Source organism: Herpailurus yagouaroundi, unplaced genomic scaffold (genome assembly GCF_014898765.1).
Source record: "Herpailurus yagouaroundi ecotype Mexico unplaced genomic scaffold, PumYag 190, whole genome shotgun sequence".
Taxonomy (NCBI): domain Eukaryota; kingdom Metazoa; phylum Chordata; class Mammalia; order Carnivora; family Felidae; genus Herpailurus; species Herpailurus yagouaroundi.
Genome location: NW_024412421.1, coordinates 34879366 through 34898068, shown reverse-complemented (window position 1 = coordinate 34898068; position 18703 = coordinate 34879366). Strand labels below are relative to the sequence as shown.

Sequence of the window (18703 nt, the reverse complement as noted above, 5' to 3'; positions counted from 1 at the left end):
ATAAACTTAAAAAAAAAAAACAGGATATGTAGTAAAGAGTAAGTCTGCCCTTACCTCTGTTCTGACCACCTGCTTGGAGCCAGCCATGGTCACTGCTTCCTTGCGTCGCCTTCCAGAATATTCTATGTCTGCATGCGCACACATGGTCTTGGCCGTATTCCTTTTCTTTTTCCAACGCGAGGGGTGGCAGTAGACCCGCCGTTAGGTAGGGGCGCGCCTGCCCTTGTCGTTTTGAGAGTTGCCACGTGGCCTCAGGAGTAGCCACCGCGTGGGGCATGACTGAGCTAATGTGGCGCTAACGGCCTTTGTTGTCCTTGCTGGTCTCACGGGTGCAAAGTGGTATCTTGGGGAAGGTTATGCGTCGTATCTTTTCTGAGAGAAAGGTCTGCGTGGACAGAGCCAAGACACAGGCCGTAAGGGAGCCGCTGGACGGAGTTTCACGCACCGGCCCGAGACCTCTGTGCGTGTCACCTGTCACCTGTCGTGTGGAGCAAGCAGCTTTGCGCTGCCCAGGCCACGCCTGAAACTCGTCTGAGACCCTCTCTGAAGTCACCGGGGAGCCCCGTGTGTCCCGGGGCCCAAGGCGGAGGCCTCCGTTTCTGTGAAGTGAGGGCCGGTCTGCCGCCCGCCCCAGGCGCCAACGTGAGGACCACGGGGGACGCTCTGGGGCAGAGCTGGTGCAGAGTTTCCTGTGTGTCAGCCTTGCATGTCCTGGGTCACCACCCAGAACTTTCCAGCCGTCACGGTGCTGCCTCTGGTAGGATGGGCGTGTGCTGTGGGCGGCGGCTGTGTGATCAGGGGCAAGTGGGATGATTTGGCTTTGCCTCAGTTTCCCCCACCTCCTCAGGGCTGTGGTCTAGATAGTCCCAGGCGCGGCAGGCCCTCCATACGAGGTGCCGGGGGGTGGTCCTCGTCTTCTCCCTCCACGGAGGCCAGTGTGCCCTCCGGCCGTGGGCAGCGCCACCCCTTGCCTGTGCAGAGCAGCAAACGCTCTGAGAAGGCTCGCTGCACTCGCCCTGGCATCAGGGTATGCAGGGCATTGGCAGGCTGGTAGCTCTGTGCCCAGCGGGCGCCAGATCCTGGAATGACGTGTGCCTGTCCTCAGGGCCCAGGCTCCCCAGGAGCTCACATGTTTGCTCAGGACAGTCCCGCTCACCGTCTGCCTCTGGGACTGGCAGGCATCGACTCGTGCGGTGGCCCCAGTGGCTGTGCTGACAGCCCTAATGATAGGACCCCGCCCACTAGTGGCCAGCGGGCCCCACACACCTTCACTGAGCATCACGTGTCCTTATGGGAGCCCTGCGGCTTACAGGTCAGTCTCTTGGGTGAAAGCTCGCATCTGTGTCCTAGTAAGGGAGGCCGGTGGATAGCCCCCTTTCACTTGTCCCCTCCGTGAGTCTGGAAACAGAGGCTCAGAGAGGGCAAGAAAGTTGCTCAGCCCACACAGCCGGCAAAAGGCAGAGTGGGGACGCCAGTCCCTGTGGCTCTGGCCATCCTGCAGCCCCGTCCCGCGAATCCAGGCAGGCCACTCGGGACAAAGGAGGCCAACGGCTATCAGGCACCGGCTCTGGACGGCAGAGCTCTTGTGGCAATTCGTAACAGCTAGAACCGTGGTTCTCCGCTGGGGGGGGGGGGGCGGCACTCTGCACCCCCCCCCCTCACGCCGAGTTGCCAGATTTAGGGGGAAAACACAGGATGCCCAGTTACATCTGAATTTCAGGTAAACGAGGAATAATTGTCGGGTGCCAGCGTGTCCCAAATATTGCGTGGGACTTGTGCTAAAAAATCATTTGCACTTGATTTGCCAACTCAACCCCTGGGGAACACCGGTGGCATCTGGAGGTATTTTTTGTTGTCACGGCTGGAGGCTGCTACAGCCTCTGGAGGCCAGGGCTAGCCCCCCTAACTGGGCACAGGGCGGCCCCCTCCACAAAACCCAGTCTGTCCCAAACGTCAGCGGTGTGGACGCGGAGGAGCCCGGAGCTGCACACGCCAAGCATTTCCTGTGAGCCGGGCCCGTGCCAGGGGCTCTGCCTGCTTTCTTTGACTTTGGTTCTCACTGCACCCACACCCCCCTGGCCGAGATCCAGGGAGCCTTCCGGAGAGGCTCAGGGCTGGGAGCCCACCAGAGTCCGCCCTGGCGCTGGGGGCAGGTGGGCGGGCCGAGGGGGGCTGACGGTGGCAGCCACGTCCACCCCACCTGCCTGCCCTTCCCTCTCTCTGGCGCGTCTTCCCGGCCTCTTGCTCATGCAGTTCATCCCTGACGCAAGCTGGGGCTTTTTCCTTAATTAAAAAGAGATTTAAAACATCCACTGCTGTCTCCACTGGGCCCAGGCTGCCTGGAAAAGGTAAAACTGCCCTCACTGCCCTGGCCTCATCCGTAATCGTGCAAGGCTTTCTGCTTAATTGGAATGAAAAAAAAAAAAAAAAATGAAGTGCATCTGGAACCCTTGGAGGCATCGGTAGGCTTGTGTTTTGAAAGACCTGCGCTCAGTCCGACATCCGGTCAGGAGTTAGTGCTGGCCCCAGCGCACCCTGTTCCTGCCCCAGGGCCTTTGTGCGTGCTGGGGCTGACCCAAGTGCCCTCACCTTCCCCGCCTTTCTCCTTCCACTCTGCGATCAGCCTCTCCGGGAATCCCTGACTCCCACCGTCTAACGCTATCCGGGGGCTCCTTCCCATCATCGGCTTCTTAATACTGACCCAGGCTCCCGACAGTATTTGATTTGCTTCCTGGCCCCTGGGAAGACAGGGTCCCTGTCAGTTCCCCCATGACCCAGGCCGTAGTCCCTGACTCCTCTGTACCTCAGTGTGTGCATCCGGAAGATGGGCTTCTCGCACTGTCAGCCTCCTTGGGAGGACCAGATGATAACTTCCCGAGGGGGGGAGGGGGTCACACAGCCCCCAGCTGCAGCAGCGTGAGCCCTCCCACCTGCGGCCTGAAACAGCGGAGGGGCCTCTCTACTTTCCCAGCTGACCCTGGAATCTTCCGGGTCTCACTTCTGAACTGGGGCCTGGAGGTGGAGGAAGGCGCCGAGAAGCATGTGCTGGGACCCTTCTGTTCTCTGCTGTGTCCCCGGCCCCCGGAATGAGGCCCAGCACACAGTAGGTATACACTACGTGCTTGCCCACCGAGCACCTCCCAGGGCCCGGCTCTGCGCTGCAGGGGACGGGAGCGTCGGGGGAGAAGGCCCGGGCCAAGCCAGGTGACGTCACGGCCGTCCAGCAGGACGGAGTCAGACTCCGTCTTCCCTCGTTCCCGAGCCGGTGGCCATTCCAATCCAGTTCGGAAGACGCGCCTCCGGGTGTTGAGTTGGAACCAGGAATATTTTGTCAGAGCCGCCCCCACTCCAGCTGTCCCTCGGCGGGGGTGGGCTCAGGGGGCCTGTGAGTTATCAGGCGGGTGGCACCCGCCCCGCAGGTACTTAATTCGGGCTGAACCAATGAGCGAGTGCTAAGGGTAGAATCCCCTGCTCCTGGTGACCCCGTGTGTTTCCCGACTCTGGGTTTCTCCCCTGCAAACGCACTTAATGCCCGTACCCCGCGGCTGGAGCGCAGCCCCCACTGTGGGTCCTAGAGCCCTCAGCACCCCCTGGAGGTGGAGGCCATTAGTTACCTCCATTCGCAGGGGAGGAAACCAGGCCCAAACAGGTGGAGTCCCTGCGAGCTGTACCAAAGCCCAGGTGTACGTTCTGGCCCCCACGACGTCGCAGGCCCAACAGTCACGCTGTGCGCTACGGGGTCTCCAAGCTGGGTGCCGGCCCATGCGCCATTTTCAAAAGAAGCAGCAGAGGGCGCCCGTGAGCCACGATGCCTGCTGCAGGCAGCAGGTGTCCGCTGTGGCCTCCGAGTGGCCTGGCCCCCCCCCCCCCCCCCCCCCCCCCCCAGAGCTGCAGGGGAAGGGTCCCTGGCCTCGGGGAGCTGGGGCGTCCTGAGCAGGGCACAGGCCTGGCTCGGGGCTTCTGAAGGCTGGGAGGTGGTGGCTGACACCAGAAGGGGCAGGCCTGGAGCCACGCAGCCTGTGCGCATCCTTGGCACCTTCCTTCCTCGCCTGGAGAGCGGCCAGGGTCCTAGTATCCACCCTGAGGGGGGGTGTGACAAAGCTGCAGTGGCCCCCAACCCGGGGCCCCCCCCCAGGCCCCAGCCAGCTGGTCACCCTTGGCCCTTTCCCTGACACTTGGCCGGCACGTGCCCCACACCAGTGTTTCGTTCCTATGAGACTGGTATTAACCCTACTTTTATGGCGGGGAACTAGGCCCAGAGTGGTGCCGCTGTGTCCCCACGGTCACCCTAACCTGGGGACTCCCTGCCCTGGCTGTTGGACTCACCTGGACGCTTTTAAGAATCCCGGTGGCCCAAGTACAACAGTGAGATCAGGTTCCCTGGGGGTGGGGCCCTGCATCAAACTTCCCAGATGAGTCCCCGTGGGGCAGCCAAGATGGGAAACCACTTCCCTGGAGCCAGGGAGAGAGCAGAACCAGGTTCCAGGGGAATGTCTGTCCGGCCCTCGAGCACAGCGTCTCCCCATTTCACCCGCTCCCACAGGCCGGGGTTTGGCTGCCTGGCCTGCTCCTTCTCCAGGGCCAAGAACAGGGTGTGCCCCAGAGCAGGGGCCCAGTCAAGGTCAGGTGACCGCCAGTCCCCGCCCCAAGCTTCCTGCACAGGCACCCCGAGATCTTTCAGTATTGCTGGGGTGCTGAGATCTGCTCCCAGTCCCCTGCCTCTTCGGGGCCTGGCCCCCTGGAATCCCAGCCAAACCCACCGCTTTCAGGAAATGGGCTTTTAATGGCCTGAGGCGGGCTCATAATTAACGAGTAACAATTCTGGCTTTAGCACAAATGAGCTCCTTGTCTGGGGCATGGTTGGCATTTGTTTTTAATCCCCAAAGTAGACTTTATCTCCTGAGAGCTTTTTCCCTCTGCTGGAGGCTGGGCAGCCCCCGGGGGGGGGGGGGGGGGGTTGTCAAGAGGTTCTGGAGTCCCGCCCTCCCTCTTTCCGCCCTCTGCCCTCCTCCCTCTCCCCTCCCCTCCCTCCTCCCTGCCTCCAGCATCTCTCCAGGGCCCACTGAGTGACCTTATGCTTCTCGATTAAGAAAGTGGGCTTTGTCGCCAAGCTCCCAGAACCCGTTAAAATGCAAATGTGGGGGCCCTGGGAGGAGTGTGGCTCTTCTCCATTAGCATTTTATTTTAGAACTTGGGAATATTCTCCGAGGAAGGGGCCTTGAAGACAGAGCAGGGAGGCTCCCTCCTGTTACAGATAACAATAATCAGAGCCTCCTTTTGTTGCCAGCACCCCATGAGACGCTTTTTATGGATGATTATAGAGAAAGCTAACAGGGATGGGGCACACTGTAGGCCCCCCCCGGCTCTCTGGGCAAGCGCTTTACGTGAATTCATTCATTTTCTCCACCCCCACACCCCTCAGAGGTAGGCGCTGTCCCTATAGGACAGCAGCCAGGTTTGGGATTTCCTTCTTGTTTTCGGCATCAACCAGCCTCAGGCTTTTGAGGTTCTGTTACTGCCTATTAGGACCTCAGGCGCGTTCCAGATCCAAACTCCCTGACTTCTGGATGGCACAAGGCAGGGACTGGCGAACCACAGCCAAACCCAGCACGCTTCCCGTTTTTGCAAATAAAGTTTTATTGAAACACAGCCGCACTCATTCATTTGCACCCTGTCAGCGGCAGCTCTCCTGTGCTGATGGCAAGGTTAAGCAGTTGCAACACAGACTGCATAGCCCCGGAGCGAGAAATATATGTACGGTCTGGCCCTGTGCAGAAAGTTTGCCAGCTACATTGTATTGAATTACAAGAAGCACCCGGTCTTGCAGTCAGGCAGATTGGCTTTGGGTTGGGATCCTGGCTGTACCACACGCTAGCTGTTCAACTGAATGCAGGTTCTTCTTCCCCTCTCTGGTCCTCAGTCTCCACGTCTGTGAAATGGGGCTGGTTAGACTTGGCACCTCGCGGGGGAGCAGTGAAGACCGAAGGAGACAGTCTGGCACGCAGCAAGTAACCTGTGAATGTCAGTGATTACCGGTGATTACAGGAGGGCCTCCTCCTGGAGGCTTCCTTTTGTCTGTTTTACATCCCGGCTTGTGCTGCTTTAAGGGAGGCTTGCAAAGCACGGCTTTAGATCAGGTTGGCAGCAGCCTTGGTCGGTGCTCCCCAGGGACTCGTAGTCTGGTGGGGAGATACGGTCTCCACCTGCAGAATAACTGGCCTGGCAGAGCCGGAAGAGGGGGGCACGGCACCACCCCAGGGAGGAAATAGGATCAGGGTTCAGGATGGGGAGGGGCCTGGGGCGTCCCTGCGGCTGTGAGTTTGGTGTGAGTGAAGAAGGAAGCCGTGTGGGGCGGGAAGGCTGCCGCTGGGAGCAGGCCGTGTGCCAGGACAGCCTCGCCCCAGCCCGCGGAGCGGGATCCGACCACCCCACTTTGTCAGCGAAAACAGGAAGTCAGAGGGAACACAGTCCACAGGACACCCTCACTTCTGGCACCAGCTGCAGGTTCAGGGGTTCGATCGTTCCCCAGAAGAACAGAACTCACGGAAAGGTCTTGTACTCGTGGTTATGGTTTATTACAGGGAAGGGACACAGATTCGAGTCGGCCAAGTGAGGCGGTGCATAGGGTGGAGTCCAGGAAAGTTCCAGACGGAGCTCTCCTTGTCTCTGCCCACGGGATCACAGAGGCGTTACCTTCTTGGTACACACGTGCGACACGCACACGCACGCTCACACACACGGAGTGGTGCCGATCGGCGAGGATCTCCTGAGCCTCAGTGTTCAGAGTTTTTAGTGGGTGTTCCGGGTTGAATCGCGGTCCCCCCCCCAACCCCCCGATTCACTTATGGGAGTCCTAGCCCACAGTACCCTAGAACATGACCTCATGTGGAAACGGGGTCGTTGCAGACGTAAAGTTAAAAACAGGTCATACTGGATTGGGCGATGATCCAATGTGGATAATTACGGATTATGCTCCAGTATGACTCGTGTCCTTACAAAAAGGGAAATTTGGACACAGACACAGGGAGAAGCCGTGTAAAGAAGAAGGCGGAAACCGGGGTGATGTGTCTGTGAGTCAAAGAACGCCAGAGGTTGTCCGCAAACCACTGAGAGCTGGGGAAGAGGCCTGGGACACGGTCTCCCTCGTGGCCTCTCAAGGAGCCAGCCCTGCTGGCCCCTGGGTCTCGGACCTCCGGTGCCCAGACTGGGGGAGAGTCAAGTTCTGTTGTTGGAGCCCCACGGTCCGTGGTGCTTTGTCACAGCAGAGGTCACGAGTACATTGAACCCCATTGCAGAGGCTCAGTTGATTGCCCATGTGGCGGGTCTGTCTCCAGTCCCTCTGGGCGTCACCCAAAGCCCGTGTGGCTGGACTCTCCAATGTGCCCAGGGTCCCCAGACACACAAAGGCTCTCCCGCCAGGCCTGGCATCCCAGGGCCTTAGAGATCACCTCCCGGAAGCCGAGAACAGAGGCCGGACCTCTTTTGGGGCACGGGTAAATTCTTCACCACACAGAGGCCCGGAGAGGAGATGTGATTTGCCCAGGGTCGCACCGCCAGTGAGCAGCCGGCCCAGCTCAGAGCCCGTGCCTTCGCCACTGTGCCGGCCACGGGCAGCTCTTCTGAGCACAGAGCCCAGGCCCCACTGCAGATGGGCCAAGAATTCGGCCTCATTCCATTGCTTCCGGTCATCTGACGTTCATGCTTTTGCGGATTTGGACAGACTGTCTCTGACAGACCAGGCACGAGCCGCCCATCAGAGGAACACCCCTTAGGTGACCAGAGGCCGCCCTCAGAAGCCCCTTGTGGTTTTCCCACAACACAGAGGGTCTGGCTGTTCCCACCGTGCACCTGCTGCCCCTTCCTCCTATGGTCGGGGCAGGCTATGTGGACTGTATCCGTTTCCAATCCTGTGCAACAAACTGCCCTCACACTCAGTGGCTTAGGCATTATGTCGCAGCGTCTGTGGCTTGGGAATTCAGGAATGACCTAGTGGGAGCTTCTGGCCCCGGGTCTCTTGTGGGGCGACGTTTAAGCTGGCAGCCAGGGCTGCGGTGTCATCCAAAGGCTCGACTGGGCTGGAGGACCCTTTTTTCCTGGTAGAAAGGAGGCCCCGTTCCTCACCGCACGGGCTCTCCCCCAACTGGTCCTCGCAGCGTGGCGGCCGGCTTCCCCCAGAGCGGGAGGCAAGGAGCAAGTTGGCGTCCTTTGTGACCTCATCTTGGAAGCCCCACCCAGGCCTTCCATCATATTCCGTGTGCTGGAAGCCTTGCTAAGACCCTGCACCCCAAAGGGGAGGTGAATTAGACGCCACCTCTTAGGGACATGCCTCAGAGCCACGCCCTGGCCCCACAGGGGCCGTCGAGGACCACGTTTCCTCAGCTGCTGCCGTGGCCCGGGCCCAAGATGCCTGAGCAAATGTCATCCCAGTTGGAGGCTGTTTGGGGTGAAACCAAAGGGGAGGGGCCCGGAGACCAGGATTTTCACACCCAGTTCGGTGGTGCCTGAGGTCCTTTCGCATTCACAATGTGAAGCAGTCTGCTTGCTCTCTCCCAGGTGCTATGCCGGGCCCAAGGGAATCACAGAGGAGGGAGTCACTGGCTGCCCTCCAGACGCTCACGGTAAAGGGAGACAGAATTAAGAACTAGTGTCTCAATACAGTCTGATCAGTGCTGGAAGAAGGTTGAGGAGTGAATCCGTGTAGACGGACAAAGGAGGGAGGGACCGCATTTGCTGGGACATCTTCCCCAAAGAAGAGCCCAGTGTGCTGGGCTCTGAAGGCTGGGTAGGAGTCCATTCCCCTGGTAAAGAAAGAAAGAACATTCCAGGCAGGAATTGGGTCGGGAGCCCAGGGTTTTGGGGAGCTGTGAGCAGTATCGGAAGTGTGGACCGGTGGCGGGGAATGAGGCTGCGGGTCGTTTGCGCCAGATCATGAAGGCTGAAAGCTGGGCTGGGGGGTTGGCTGCAATTCATGATCAATATCTCCCAACATGTATTTCACGATTCACAGTTCTGTGAGATGGCAACAGGCGTTCCTCCAAAAACAGACCCCAAGATTACTTAAATTCAGGAAGCCCAGGGTGAAACACAATTAAAGAGCTGCTTCCCTACTGCAGGACTTCTCAGAGCCTTTAATTCTCTAACATGCACGAGAATCCCCAAGAGAAAGATAGATTAGGTGGGGTCCAGTCAACATTCAAATATGTGCTATTCTCAAACCCATTTGATCGTGGAACCCCGGGAGGCCAGTGTTCCAGGGAACACGCTTTGAGAACTGCTTGTAGCTAGTTGTCAAGAGGCCGCGAGGGTTTCGCAGGTATGCGGTATGATCAGGTTCGCGGTTTCTGGCAGAGAGGCTAGTTAGGGGCTTGAGGAGGGAGAGAGAAGGACAGCAAAGCCGCCAAGGGATGATGGCATCTGCGGGCTTGTGATGGGTTAGGTTGGCTGGGACGTTGAGGGAGAGGAGAGAGTCAGGGTCCCCTAACTCGGACGGGAAGGACGGAGCAAGGGTGTGGCATGGGTGACGTGGGTACTTAGTAGCAGCCACAGAGCAAGGAATCCACCAACAGTAGAAGAAATGGACAGATTCCTCCCGGGAAAGCCCAGCTCAGCTGAACTGACACAGGAAGAAACAGAAAACCTGACTAGCCCCGTGTCTATTGAAGACCCCAAATTCCTAATCATAAAATCTTTGCACAGAGAAGATTCCAGACCCGGACGGTTCCCCTGGGGAATCCAGTCAGATGCGTGAGGGAGAACTTGGGCATCTCCCAGACGCCCTTCCAGAAGGGGATGTGGGGGAGGAGTGGCCACGTGAGGGGCTCCTTCCGCGCAGCAGACGGGCCGGTTCTGGTTCATGCTGCGCTCCGTGTCCCACTTTAGAGCCGTGTTCCGGGGGCTTCTGGGTATCAGACGTTGCTCCGGGCACCCGAGCCATGTTAGTGAACGAAGCAGGCGAAACTCAGTGCCCTCCCTGGACGACGCAAGCTTGGAGGGGCCGTTGAACTGCCCTGTGCCTCAGCGTCCCCTCCTTGCTGAGAGGCGGCGGTGAGGGAGGGAGGCAGGCAGGCAGCCCGCAGCCGGGGGCTCCCGGCGGCCACTGATGCTTGTCTCCCTGTCGTGTGTGTACGTGTGCGTCCCACGGCCTGCCCTCTCAGGCTTTAAAATGTGTGGCAGCAGCAGCAGCAGCAGCCATGACGAGGCCCCCGTCCTGAGCGACAAGCACCTGGACGTGCCCAACATCATCATCACCCCCCCGACCCCCACGGGCATGATGCTGCCGCGGGACTCCGGGCAGACAGGTGAGGCCGCCCTACCACCACTGCCGAGCGTGTCTGGGGGGCCTGGCTGGGGACCGCTCCCGGCCCCCCCCCCCCGCCCCTCGTGTGCCGTGGGTCTGAGCTCACGTCCCCACCTGCCCGGGGTTTGTTAAAAATGTATGCTTGAATCTGCGTCCGTTCCACCGTGGGCCCCTCGCGTGTACCAGCCTCAGCAAGATGTGGCATATTAAGTAATTAGCTAGACAGCCCCTGCCGGCAGCCGGGGCGAGTGATGGATGGGGCTGGGGGAGCCCAGCAAGGTAATGGATGGCTGTGCCTTCCCCTGCCAGCTGGGGACGGGTGCTCTGTCTTGCTGGCCACAGCCGATCAGTGGACAGGACAGACCGTGTCTGGGCTGAGCCCGTCTCCGGGCCTTCTAGATGCAGCTCGCTGCGGGGGGGGGGGGGTCAAGGAGAGAGACTTGTTCCCAGAGAGAGACGCGGACCGGTGTCCCCGCCTGCCCCTCTGTGGACACTGTTGGAGCCGGTGGGACCACTTGTTCATTTGTTCATCGAAGAGATTTACCGAGCCACGCCCGCCCTAAGTGCTGAGGCTGCTGTCATGAATGACAGTAATAAAAAATAATGATGACGTTAGCAGTAAGCACACTTTCTTGTGGAGTCCTCAGGGTAACTCTGGGTTAGGTCCCGGTCTCGTCCCCGTTTAACAGATGGGGAAACTGAGGTCCAGAGAGGGTGAGACATTGGCCATATAGCTGGTAAGCGGCAGGGTTGGGATTCAGACCCAGCGGTGTGGTCCGGAGCTCGCTCTGTGGGCCCCAGGCCAGGCGCCCTCCCAGTCAGCGGCTAGCATCATTCAGCCAACCAGCCATCATGACATCAGTCCCGCCTGATGGCTCCTGCAGGGGACACAGACACAAGGCTGACGTGGGGCTGGCGAAGTCTGGCATGGGGGCTTGGATAGACTTTTCCAGAAGGGCTAAGCTTGGATCTCAGCTTGCCCACCAGGGTTAGAGGATCCGGAAGAAGCCACTGGGCCCCCTCTGGGTCAAGCCCTGTGCAGGGACTGCGGCTGGGCCATTCTCAGTAATGACTCACACTGGGTCACATTCCTGTGTCCCCTTCCCAAGTGCCAGGCACCGGGCTGAATGCTTCTCATAATGTCTCCTTCTCCTTCCAACCCTGAGGCTCATGAGTAACACCCTTATCTCTAGTTCACAGATGGGGAAACTGAGGTCCAGAGTGGGGCAGTGACTCACCCAGGGGCACACAGCAAGGTGGGAGAAGACCCAGGCTCCTGCTCCAGTGTCCAGAGAGCTCTGTGCGGGCTGACGTTAGGCATTCTTCCCTGCCAGCCTTGGTGTCCTCATCTGTAAAATGGGTTCGCAACCACCTTCCTGGCCCCCAGAGCCAATGTGGGTGTGGGGAGACTTAGGGTTACTTTATGAGGTCAGAGGCCCTGAGCTCGCAGGAGAGTCCCCTTTAAGCTTAAGCAGCTCCGGGGACAGATCAGTGCAGAGACTGCCAGGGGGGCACCCTCCTGTCCTATCTCTCAGACCCCGTGCCTCCGCGTTTCCCCTTGCAGAGAACGGAGGCAGGGGATCAAGGGCACAGACCTCGGGGTCGGAAAACCCTGAATTCGAACCCCTGCTCTGTGGCCTGTCACCTTGTGACCGTCAGCAAGAGGCTCTACGTCCCCGAGCCTCAGTTTCCCCATCTGTAAAATGGTGCCTCAGAGGTTGGGGGGGATTCGTGACAAGGTCGGGGTCTGATTTCACGCCCTGCACGGTGGCCGTGTTGTTGATATTCCCTCCCCAGTGACACTTAGGGCTGGAGGAGACCACCAGACCTGGGTAACACTTCCTCCGGGGCTGCTGGCTGAGTGATGATTAGATCCCCGGGCTTCCACAGGCTGACCCGAAGCAGCTCTCCCCCTCTCTGGGCCTCAACTTCCCTCTCTAGGACAGCGGCGTGGAGGTGTGGACCTCCACGCCCAGCCCTGGGCTTGAAGGCCCCTCCGGAAAGATGCTAAGTCGGGGGTGGGGCCCAGGGTACAATGCCAGGGACCTCAGCCAGGGCCCCGGGCGAGCTCTGCGTTGGGTGTGGGTGGAGGGTGCGTGGGGAAGGCCCACAAGACCCAGTGTCACTGGGGCCCCCCGTCGGCATCCTGACCGCCACTGCCACTGTGCGGGGGGAGCCCAGAGATACTGGGCCTGGAGCTCTGCGTGCGGTGGGTGGCTGTCCAGACGCTGATTCCTTCTCTTTCTCCTAGTCTGGCTGGACGAGGCAGGGCCGTGCCCAGAGGACGGAGACATAGACCCCGAAGCCTGAGGAAGGGGCACGGGTCGGAGAGCGTCCTCCCCGGCTCCTGCTCCAGCCGGCCCCGGCTCCACAAGTCCCTGGGGGCGAGGCTGCCTGGGACAGATGCGCTGCGTCCCCTGGACGGGAAAACAAAGGCTCCTGGTGCCCGGCAGGTCGCAGGACGAGCAAGGAAGGAGCCCTGCTTGCGTCCGGAACCGTGTTTCCCAGGCCCCACTGAGCGGACCGGACCTCTACTGCCCATGCATTCGTGCTGCCCCCGGAGCCGTGGCGACGGCCGTCAGGACGCGCTCACCCTCCCCGTGCCCCGGGCCACGCAGACGGGCACGCGGGAGGTCCACACACACTCAAGAACTCCTTGCAGAGGAGTGACTGTTTTGTACATGTGGTTTTACAGCTACCGAAACAGCCCAAAAAGTGGCTTATGATTTCTTTTCTGCATTATAAATAAAGGCCATCTGTAACGATCGGCGAGCCCGGCTGCTTGGGCTGGAGAGGAGACCAAGCACACGCGGGTGCAGAGGTTCCGAGGATCCCTCCACGCGGAGGGGCGGGGCGGGGCGGGCCGCAGGGGCCTCAGGATGGTCTCGGGCCCTCCACCTGCTCACTGCCCCGAAGTCACGTGCCCAGCTCCGTCCTTGCCAGCCGTGGGATCCTGGTAATAATGCACGTCTAGGATGGGAGGCAGTGGTTTCGGGTTTCGTTTTTCTCAAGGACGTTAAGTTGTTAGTGTCCCCGTCCTGCCCCGTTCTGGTGGTGACACCTGTGTTTGGCTTCTGCCCGACACCGCGTGGCTTCTGTTGGTTCAGGTTTGCCTGCTGTGCTCGCCGGGCTCCTGAAGGCGCCGCGTCTGAGCCGAGGCTTTGTGAGAAAAGAGTGTATTTGCAAGGTGATCCGGGAGCACACAGGGAGGGAGGGGGGCGGGAGGTACCATGCAGGGGACTCCGAGACCACTCGGGGGTTCGGTGATTCACCAGAGGGACTCGCAGAACTCAGAAACGCCACCACGGGCGTGTTTATGGTTTCTTACAGTGAAAGAATGCAGATTACCATCCGCAAAGGGCAGAGCCGACCAGGGTGGGGCCCAGAAGAGAGCACAGGAAGGTCTCGTGGACAGCTTTTGATTCTCCCAGCAACCACGATGACGCACGCTCGGGTCCCGCCAGCCCCCGGAGCACCCTGAGCCTCGGTGTCTGTGGTTTACACCGGGGGAGGGGGTTGGCCACGTAGACTTGGCTGGCCGCCCACGTGGTGACCTCAGTCTTCAGCCCCTCTGGAGGTCAGGCCGGTAGGGAGTGACTCAGGCTTACCGTAAATCATACTGTTAGACTGCTCCTCGCGGCCCAAGGCTCCAGGTAAACAAAGACACTCTTATCGGCAGGACATTCCAAGAGCCTAGAGGTCACCTCCCAGGAGCCCAGGGCAAAGGCCAGACCTCTCCGGGAGGTTCCTTCTGTACTGCACGAGGAGGGAGGCAGGGAAGGGAAGGAGCCGGCAAGGGGGTCCTGGAGCCGGTCACCCCTGGGGTCTCTGGGGAGGCGGTGTTGGGCCCCGTTCAGCGCCGTCCCCGCCGGAGGGGTGAGGAAGGGGGTCTGTGTCCTCCTCCTTCCATTTGGCCCTGGCCGGGCCCTCCAGAACCACCCGGCACTTCTGGCCCGGCCCCTGGCAGAGGCAAGGCTTGCAGAGGACCCCGGGTGCGCTGGAAGGCTGAGCGCCCCCTGTGGGTAGGGGGGGCCCACAGTCGAGGCCTGCTCAGTGGCTGTGCAGCCTGCACAGTCCAACGGTGCTGCGCTCAGGAGGGCCCGCGCTTGCTTTAAGGCCCTGCGGCCTTGCAATTCTTTTTTGGTTGCCTTAGTGTTTATTGCTGAGAGAGAGGGTGGGGGGAACAGAGGATCCCAAGCAGGCTCAGTGCTGTCAGAGCAGAGCCCGACGTGGGGCTCAGACTCACGAACGTTGAGATCATGACCTGAGCCGGAGTCGGACGGACGGTCAACCGACTGAGCCACCCAGGCGTTGCCCTGGATGCTGAACGAGGGCCTGCACGTCCACTTTGCCTTGGGTCCCAGGGGTGGCCTTCCCTGGCCCTGCTTCCCAAGCCCACGTGGCCCTCTGTGCACTGAGATGCAGCTCGGGCCATCGGAGCCTCTTCCGTGGACCCCACCCGGCCCCCCACTCCGATGGAAGGAACAAGGTCAAAGGCACATTGCAGGAAGAGCATAGGGATGGGAGATGGGGGCCGTTTTGGGAAAGCATAATCTGTCACCGCGTTCATGCACTGCCTGTCCCTGGGTCCCAGCCCCGTGCAGTCTGGTGCTCCTCTACGACGGGCCTTGCCGGCTGGGAGTCTTTTCTGGCCCCAGCTCCACAGCACCCTGTCTGTCCCACCCGTCTCCTATGAGAGAGACACCCTTTCCCTGTGTCATAATCACTGACGTGCAAGTTCTCAGGTGATCGGGCACCCCCGTCCGCCAGCTGGGGCTGATCGTACCCACAGCCAACCCTCCAGCGCCCTGACACATGACCCTTAGAGAATAAAATTCCATGGGGTGCCTGGGTGGCTCAGTGGGTGAAGCATCCAACTCTTGATTTTGGCCCCGGTCATGATCTCACGGTTCATGAGATGGAGCCTCGCATCAGGCTCTGCACGGACAGTGCAGAGTCTGCTTGGGATTCTCGCTCTCTGTCTCTCTGTGCCCCTCCCCTGCTTGTGCTCGAGCTCCCTCTCTCTCCCCCTCTCTCTCAAAAATAAATAAATAAACATTTTTTAAAAATAAAGGAAATTCCAGAAGGTAGTGACACAGTCTCATACACCAGCCTGTTCCCAGAGCTCACAACAGGCGCTCAAGTTTTTTTATTTTTTAATGCTTTTTATTTATTTATTTTGAGAGAGAGAGAAAGAGTGGGGGAGGGCCAGAGAGAGGGAGACAGAGAATCCCGAGCAGGCTCTGCGACACCGCAGAGCCAGACGTGGGGCTCAATCCCGTCAAATATGAGTCCGTGACTTGAGCCAAAATCAAGAGTTGGCTGTTTAACCGACTGAGCCACCCAGGCGCCCCAAGGTGCTTACTATTTAGCACTCATACAGCTAGCTGTGTGCCAGGCACACCTCGGAGCACTTTGAACTTCTAAGATACTCTTGGAGGGAGCGCTTAGAGATAGCGTATGAGTCAGCGTTCTTTTTGCTGTGATACTGCTGTGTAACAAACAACCCCTGCTATAGGACGAATGTGTACCCACCCCCCCAAATTCATATGTTGAGACCTAATCCCCGCTGTGATGGTATAAGGGGGGGGGCCTCTGGGAGGTGACAAGGTCATGAGAGTGGAGCCCCCAGGAATGGACTGACACTCTTACGAGAGAGACCCTCAGAGAGATCCCACCGTGGGAGGACACGGCCAGCTCTGAACCAGGAAGCAGGCCCTCACCAGACACCGAATGTGCTGGTGCCTTGATCTTGGACTTCCCGACCTCCAGAGCCGCGAGAGATCCGTTTCTGTTGTCGGTAAGTCATCAATCTATGGTCTTCTGTTCCAGCAACACAAACAGATGGGCACACACATGCTGCCCAAACTCAGCGGCTTGGAACAGCAAGCCTCCGTGTCTCACTCCCTGGTCTCTGGGTGGCCGTGAGGAGCTGAGCTTTGTCAGGCCGCAGCTGGGTTCAAATCAGCTTTGTGTGTCTCCTGCTGTGGCCAGCCACCGCTCCAGTATGTTCTTGTGGAGGGCGTAAGGAGCACGCAGCACAAGCCAGGCCATGCAAGGGTATTCTCAGCTCCTGCTCCTGACTCGGGGGGCCCCCCAGTCCATGACTCTGGGCACCAGGGGGATGCTGGGCCTCAGGGCTGGGGCTGGGCACGAGCCCTGAAGACCGGCTCAGTCTACAGGCCGGCAGGGAGCCCCCACGTCTCCCTGGGCACAGCTTAGAGGCCTCCAGCCCACTCAGCAACCTGCTGTGGCTAATCATGGCTTCATCCCAGGCTTTTAGTGCCCATGGCAACAGGAAGCGGGCTGTGAGCTAGAGCCCCGGCAGGAGGGGCTGGTCAGAGGCTGTGCGGTCCCAGGATGCTGGATGTGGCTTGCTCGCAGGGGCAGGGTGAGTTCCCTTGCTCTCACGGGGCCCAAGGTGTCCACACCAGTCCTGGGCTTTGATCGGTGCTAAAGCCAGCATCCTCGGGTGGCTGCCCACTGAGTAAGGGGACGGGGACCTTTCCTGGTGACATCTGTACCCAAAGCTGCAGTCAACCCCATGACACTACTCACTGCCCAGCACCTGCCTCTGTCTTCAAGGAGGCTTTCTCTTCCCACAAGGGAGGGGCGAGGTAGAGGGGGCCTGTCCAGGGCAAGCTCTCGCCCAGGGAGGGCATGAAAATGGGGGGCCGGGCACCCCACTGCAGCCCTCATAGGAGCCATGAGAAAGAATGGGGGGAGTGGGTACCAGCAAGGACGCTTTTGCTGTGTGATCTTAGAAAGTCACTTGACCTCTCTGAACCTTTTTTTTTTTTTTTTTACCCAGAAAGAGGATAATATGGGGAGTATCTTGAGGATTAGGTAAAATAATCTGTGTAAAACCCCTGTACAGTGCCTGGCACGGAATGAACAGTCAATGTTAGTAGTATGGTCAGGCAGGTCACCAACAGCTCTGGGCCTCAGTTTCCTCATGCGGGGAATGGAGACAGTGCCACGGGCACCTGAGGATTGTGGGACATTGAAGGTATGAACATGGGGTGCATGGCAAGCATCTGACCCATTCTTTTTGTTTTTTAATATTTATTTTAAGAGAGTGCAAGCAGGGGAGGGGCAGAGAGAGGGCGACAGGATCCGAAGCAGGCTCTGCACTGAGGGCACAGAGCCCGACCCCGGGGCTCGATCTCACAAACCGCGAGATCATGGGCTGAGCCAAAGTCGGATGCTCAACCGACTGAGCCACCCAGATGCCCCTTCTTTTTTTTTTTTTTTAAGTTTATTTATTTTGAGAGCGAGAGAGCGCACATGCGCGCGCGCGCGCGCGCGCACGCACACACACACACACACACACACACACACACACACGAGCGGGGGAGGGGCAGAGAAAGAGGCAGAGAGAATCCCAAGCAGGCCCTGTGCTGTTAGGGTGGAGCCCAATGTGGGGCTCCAACTCAGCCACCCCGGTGTCCCCACCTGCCCGATTCTTTCCAAGGCTTTCTCTGGAGCAGAGGCAGGTGAGCTGGGGGCTCTCAAGGTCAGCTGCCAGGGCCGGGGAGTTCACACATCTGGGAGCACCCCTCTTTCCCTACGGATGGGAGGTAGCACACTATCACCCCCCGCCTTCCGTGCCCTTGTCCCCTTGGTGGTGTCGGTGAGGCATCCCTGAGGAACGTTCTGCTCTACCCTAGTGTTTCTCGAACTTGAGTGTGCTGTCTTGAGTAGGGATCCTTGAGTAGGGATCTCCTTCCAATGCGGATTATGTTTTGGGAAGTCCAGGATGGATTCTGAGGCTGTGATCGTGTATTCCTCCTTCCCAGCCTGAGTCCCCGTCTGTCCCTGGGCGACCTTCAGCAAGTGACTTCACCTCTTGGAGCGTCAGTGTCCTTGACCTTCAAGCAGGGATAGTAGGAGTTTAAACGTACGAACACACAGAACCTAGAATAAAAACGTGTGGCCCAGGATCCAAAAAGTCCTCCAGGAGGTACCCAATAATGCTGATGTTTGCAAAGCTGTGTTTGAGAAGAGCCACCAGGCCCACGTGTGTGGTCACAACCTTGTGCAGTTGTTCAGTTCTGTGTGGACCTGACCCTTCGTTGTGTAGCCGTGGGGCCTAGGGGTGCCCGAGCACTGGACTCCAGCGGTCCCCAACAGACCAAGTCTGGCCGCCGGTCGCTGACAAAATCCAGAGGCAGAGACAGGAAAGGGATTTATTCCTCTGAGGCCGACACTGGGAAGACAGCAGACCAGCGGCTCAAAGACTCTCCAAAGTGCCGAAAATACTTGCAGAAAACACTTCCAGTTTATCTCAGGAAAGTGTGGGGCAAAGGTGGGTGGGTGCGTGCAGGTAGGAAGTGAAGCCGAACGCACCACTGTCTGGGATCAGTCACGAGAGGTCTGGCGGGCTGTCAGGGCTGATGGGCTTAT

The 18703-nt window shown here is 59.3% G+C and overlaps 1 protein-coding gene across 1 annotated transcript in view; it reads left to right on the top strand.

Annotated features, from left to right (window-relative positions):
* The window catches only part of CUNH16orf74 (chromosome unknown C16orf74 homolog), a 20534-nt gene extending 7471 nt beyond the window's left edge, over nt 1-13063 (top strand). Inside the window, exons 3-4 of the mRNA XM_040443265.1 lie at nt 10177-10298; nt 12549-13063. Coding sequence (XP_040299199.1) covers nt 10177-10298; nt 12549-12607 — 181 coding nt within the window. The 3' untranslated portion in view covers nt 12608-13063. The remainder of the gene's footprint in view (nt 1-10176; nt 10299-12548) is intronic.
* Nucleotides 13064-18703: the final 5640 nt, after the last annotated feature.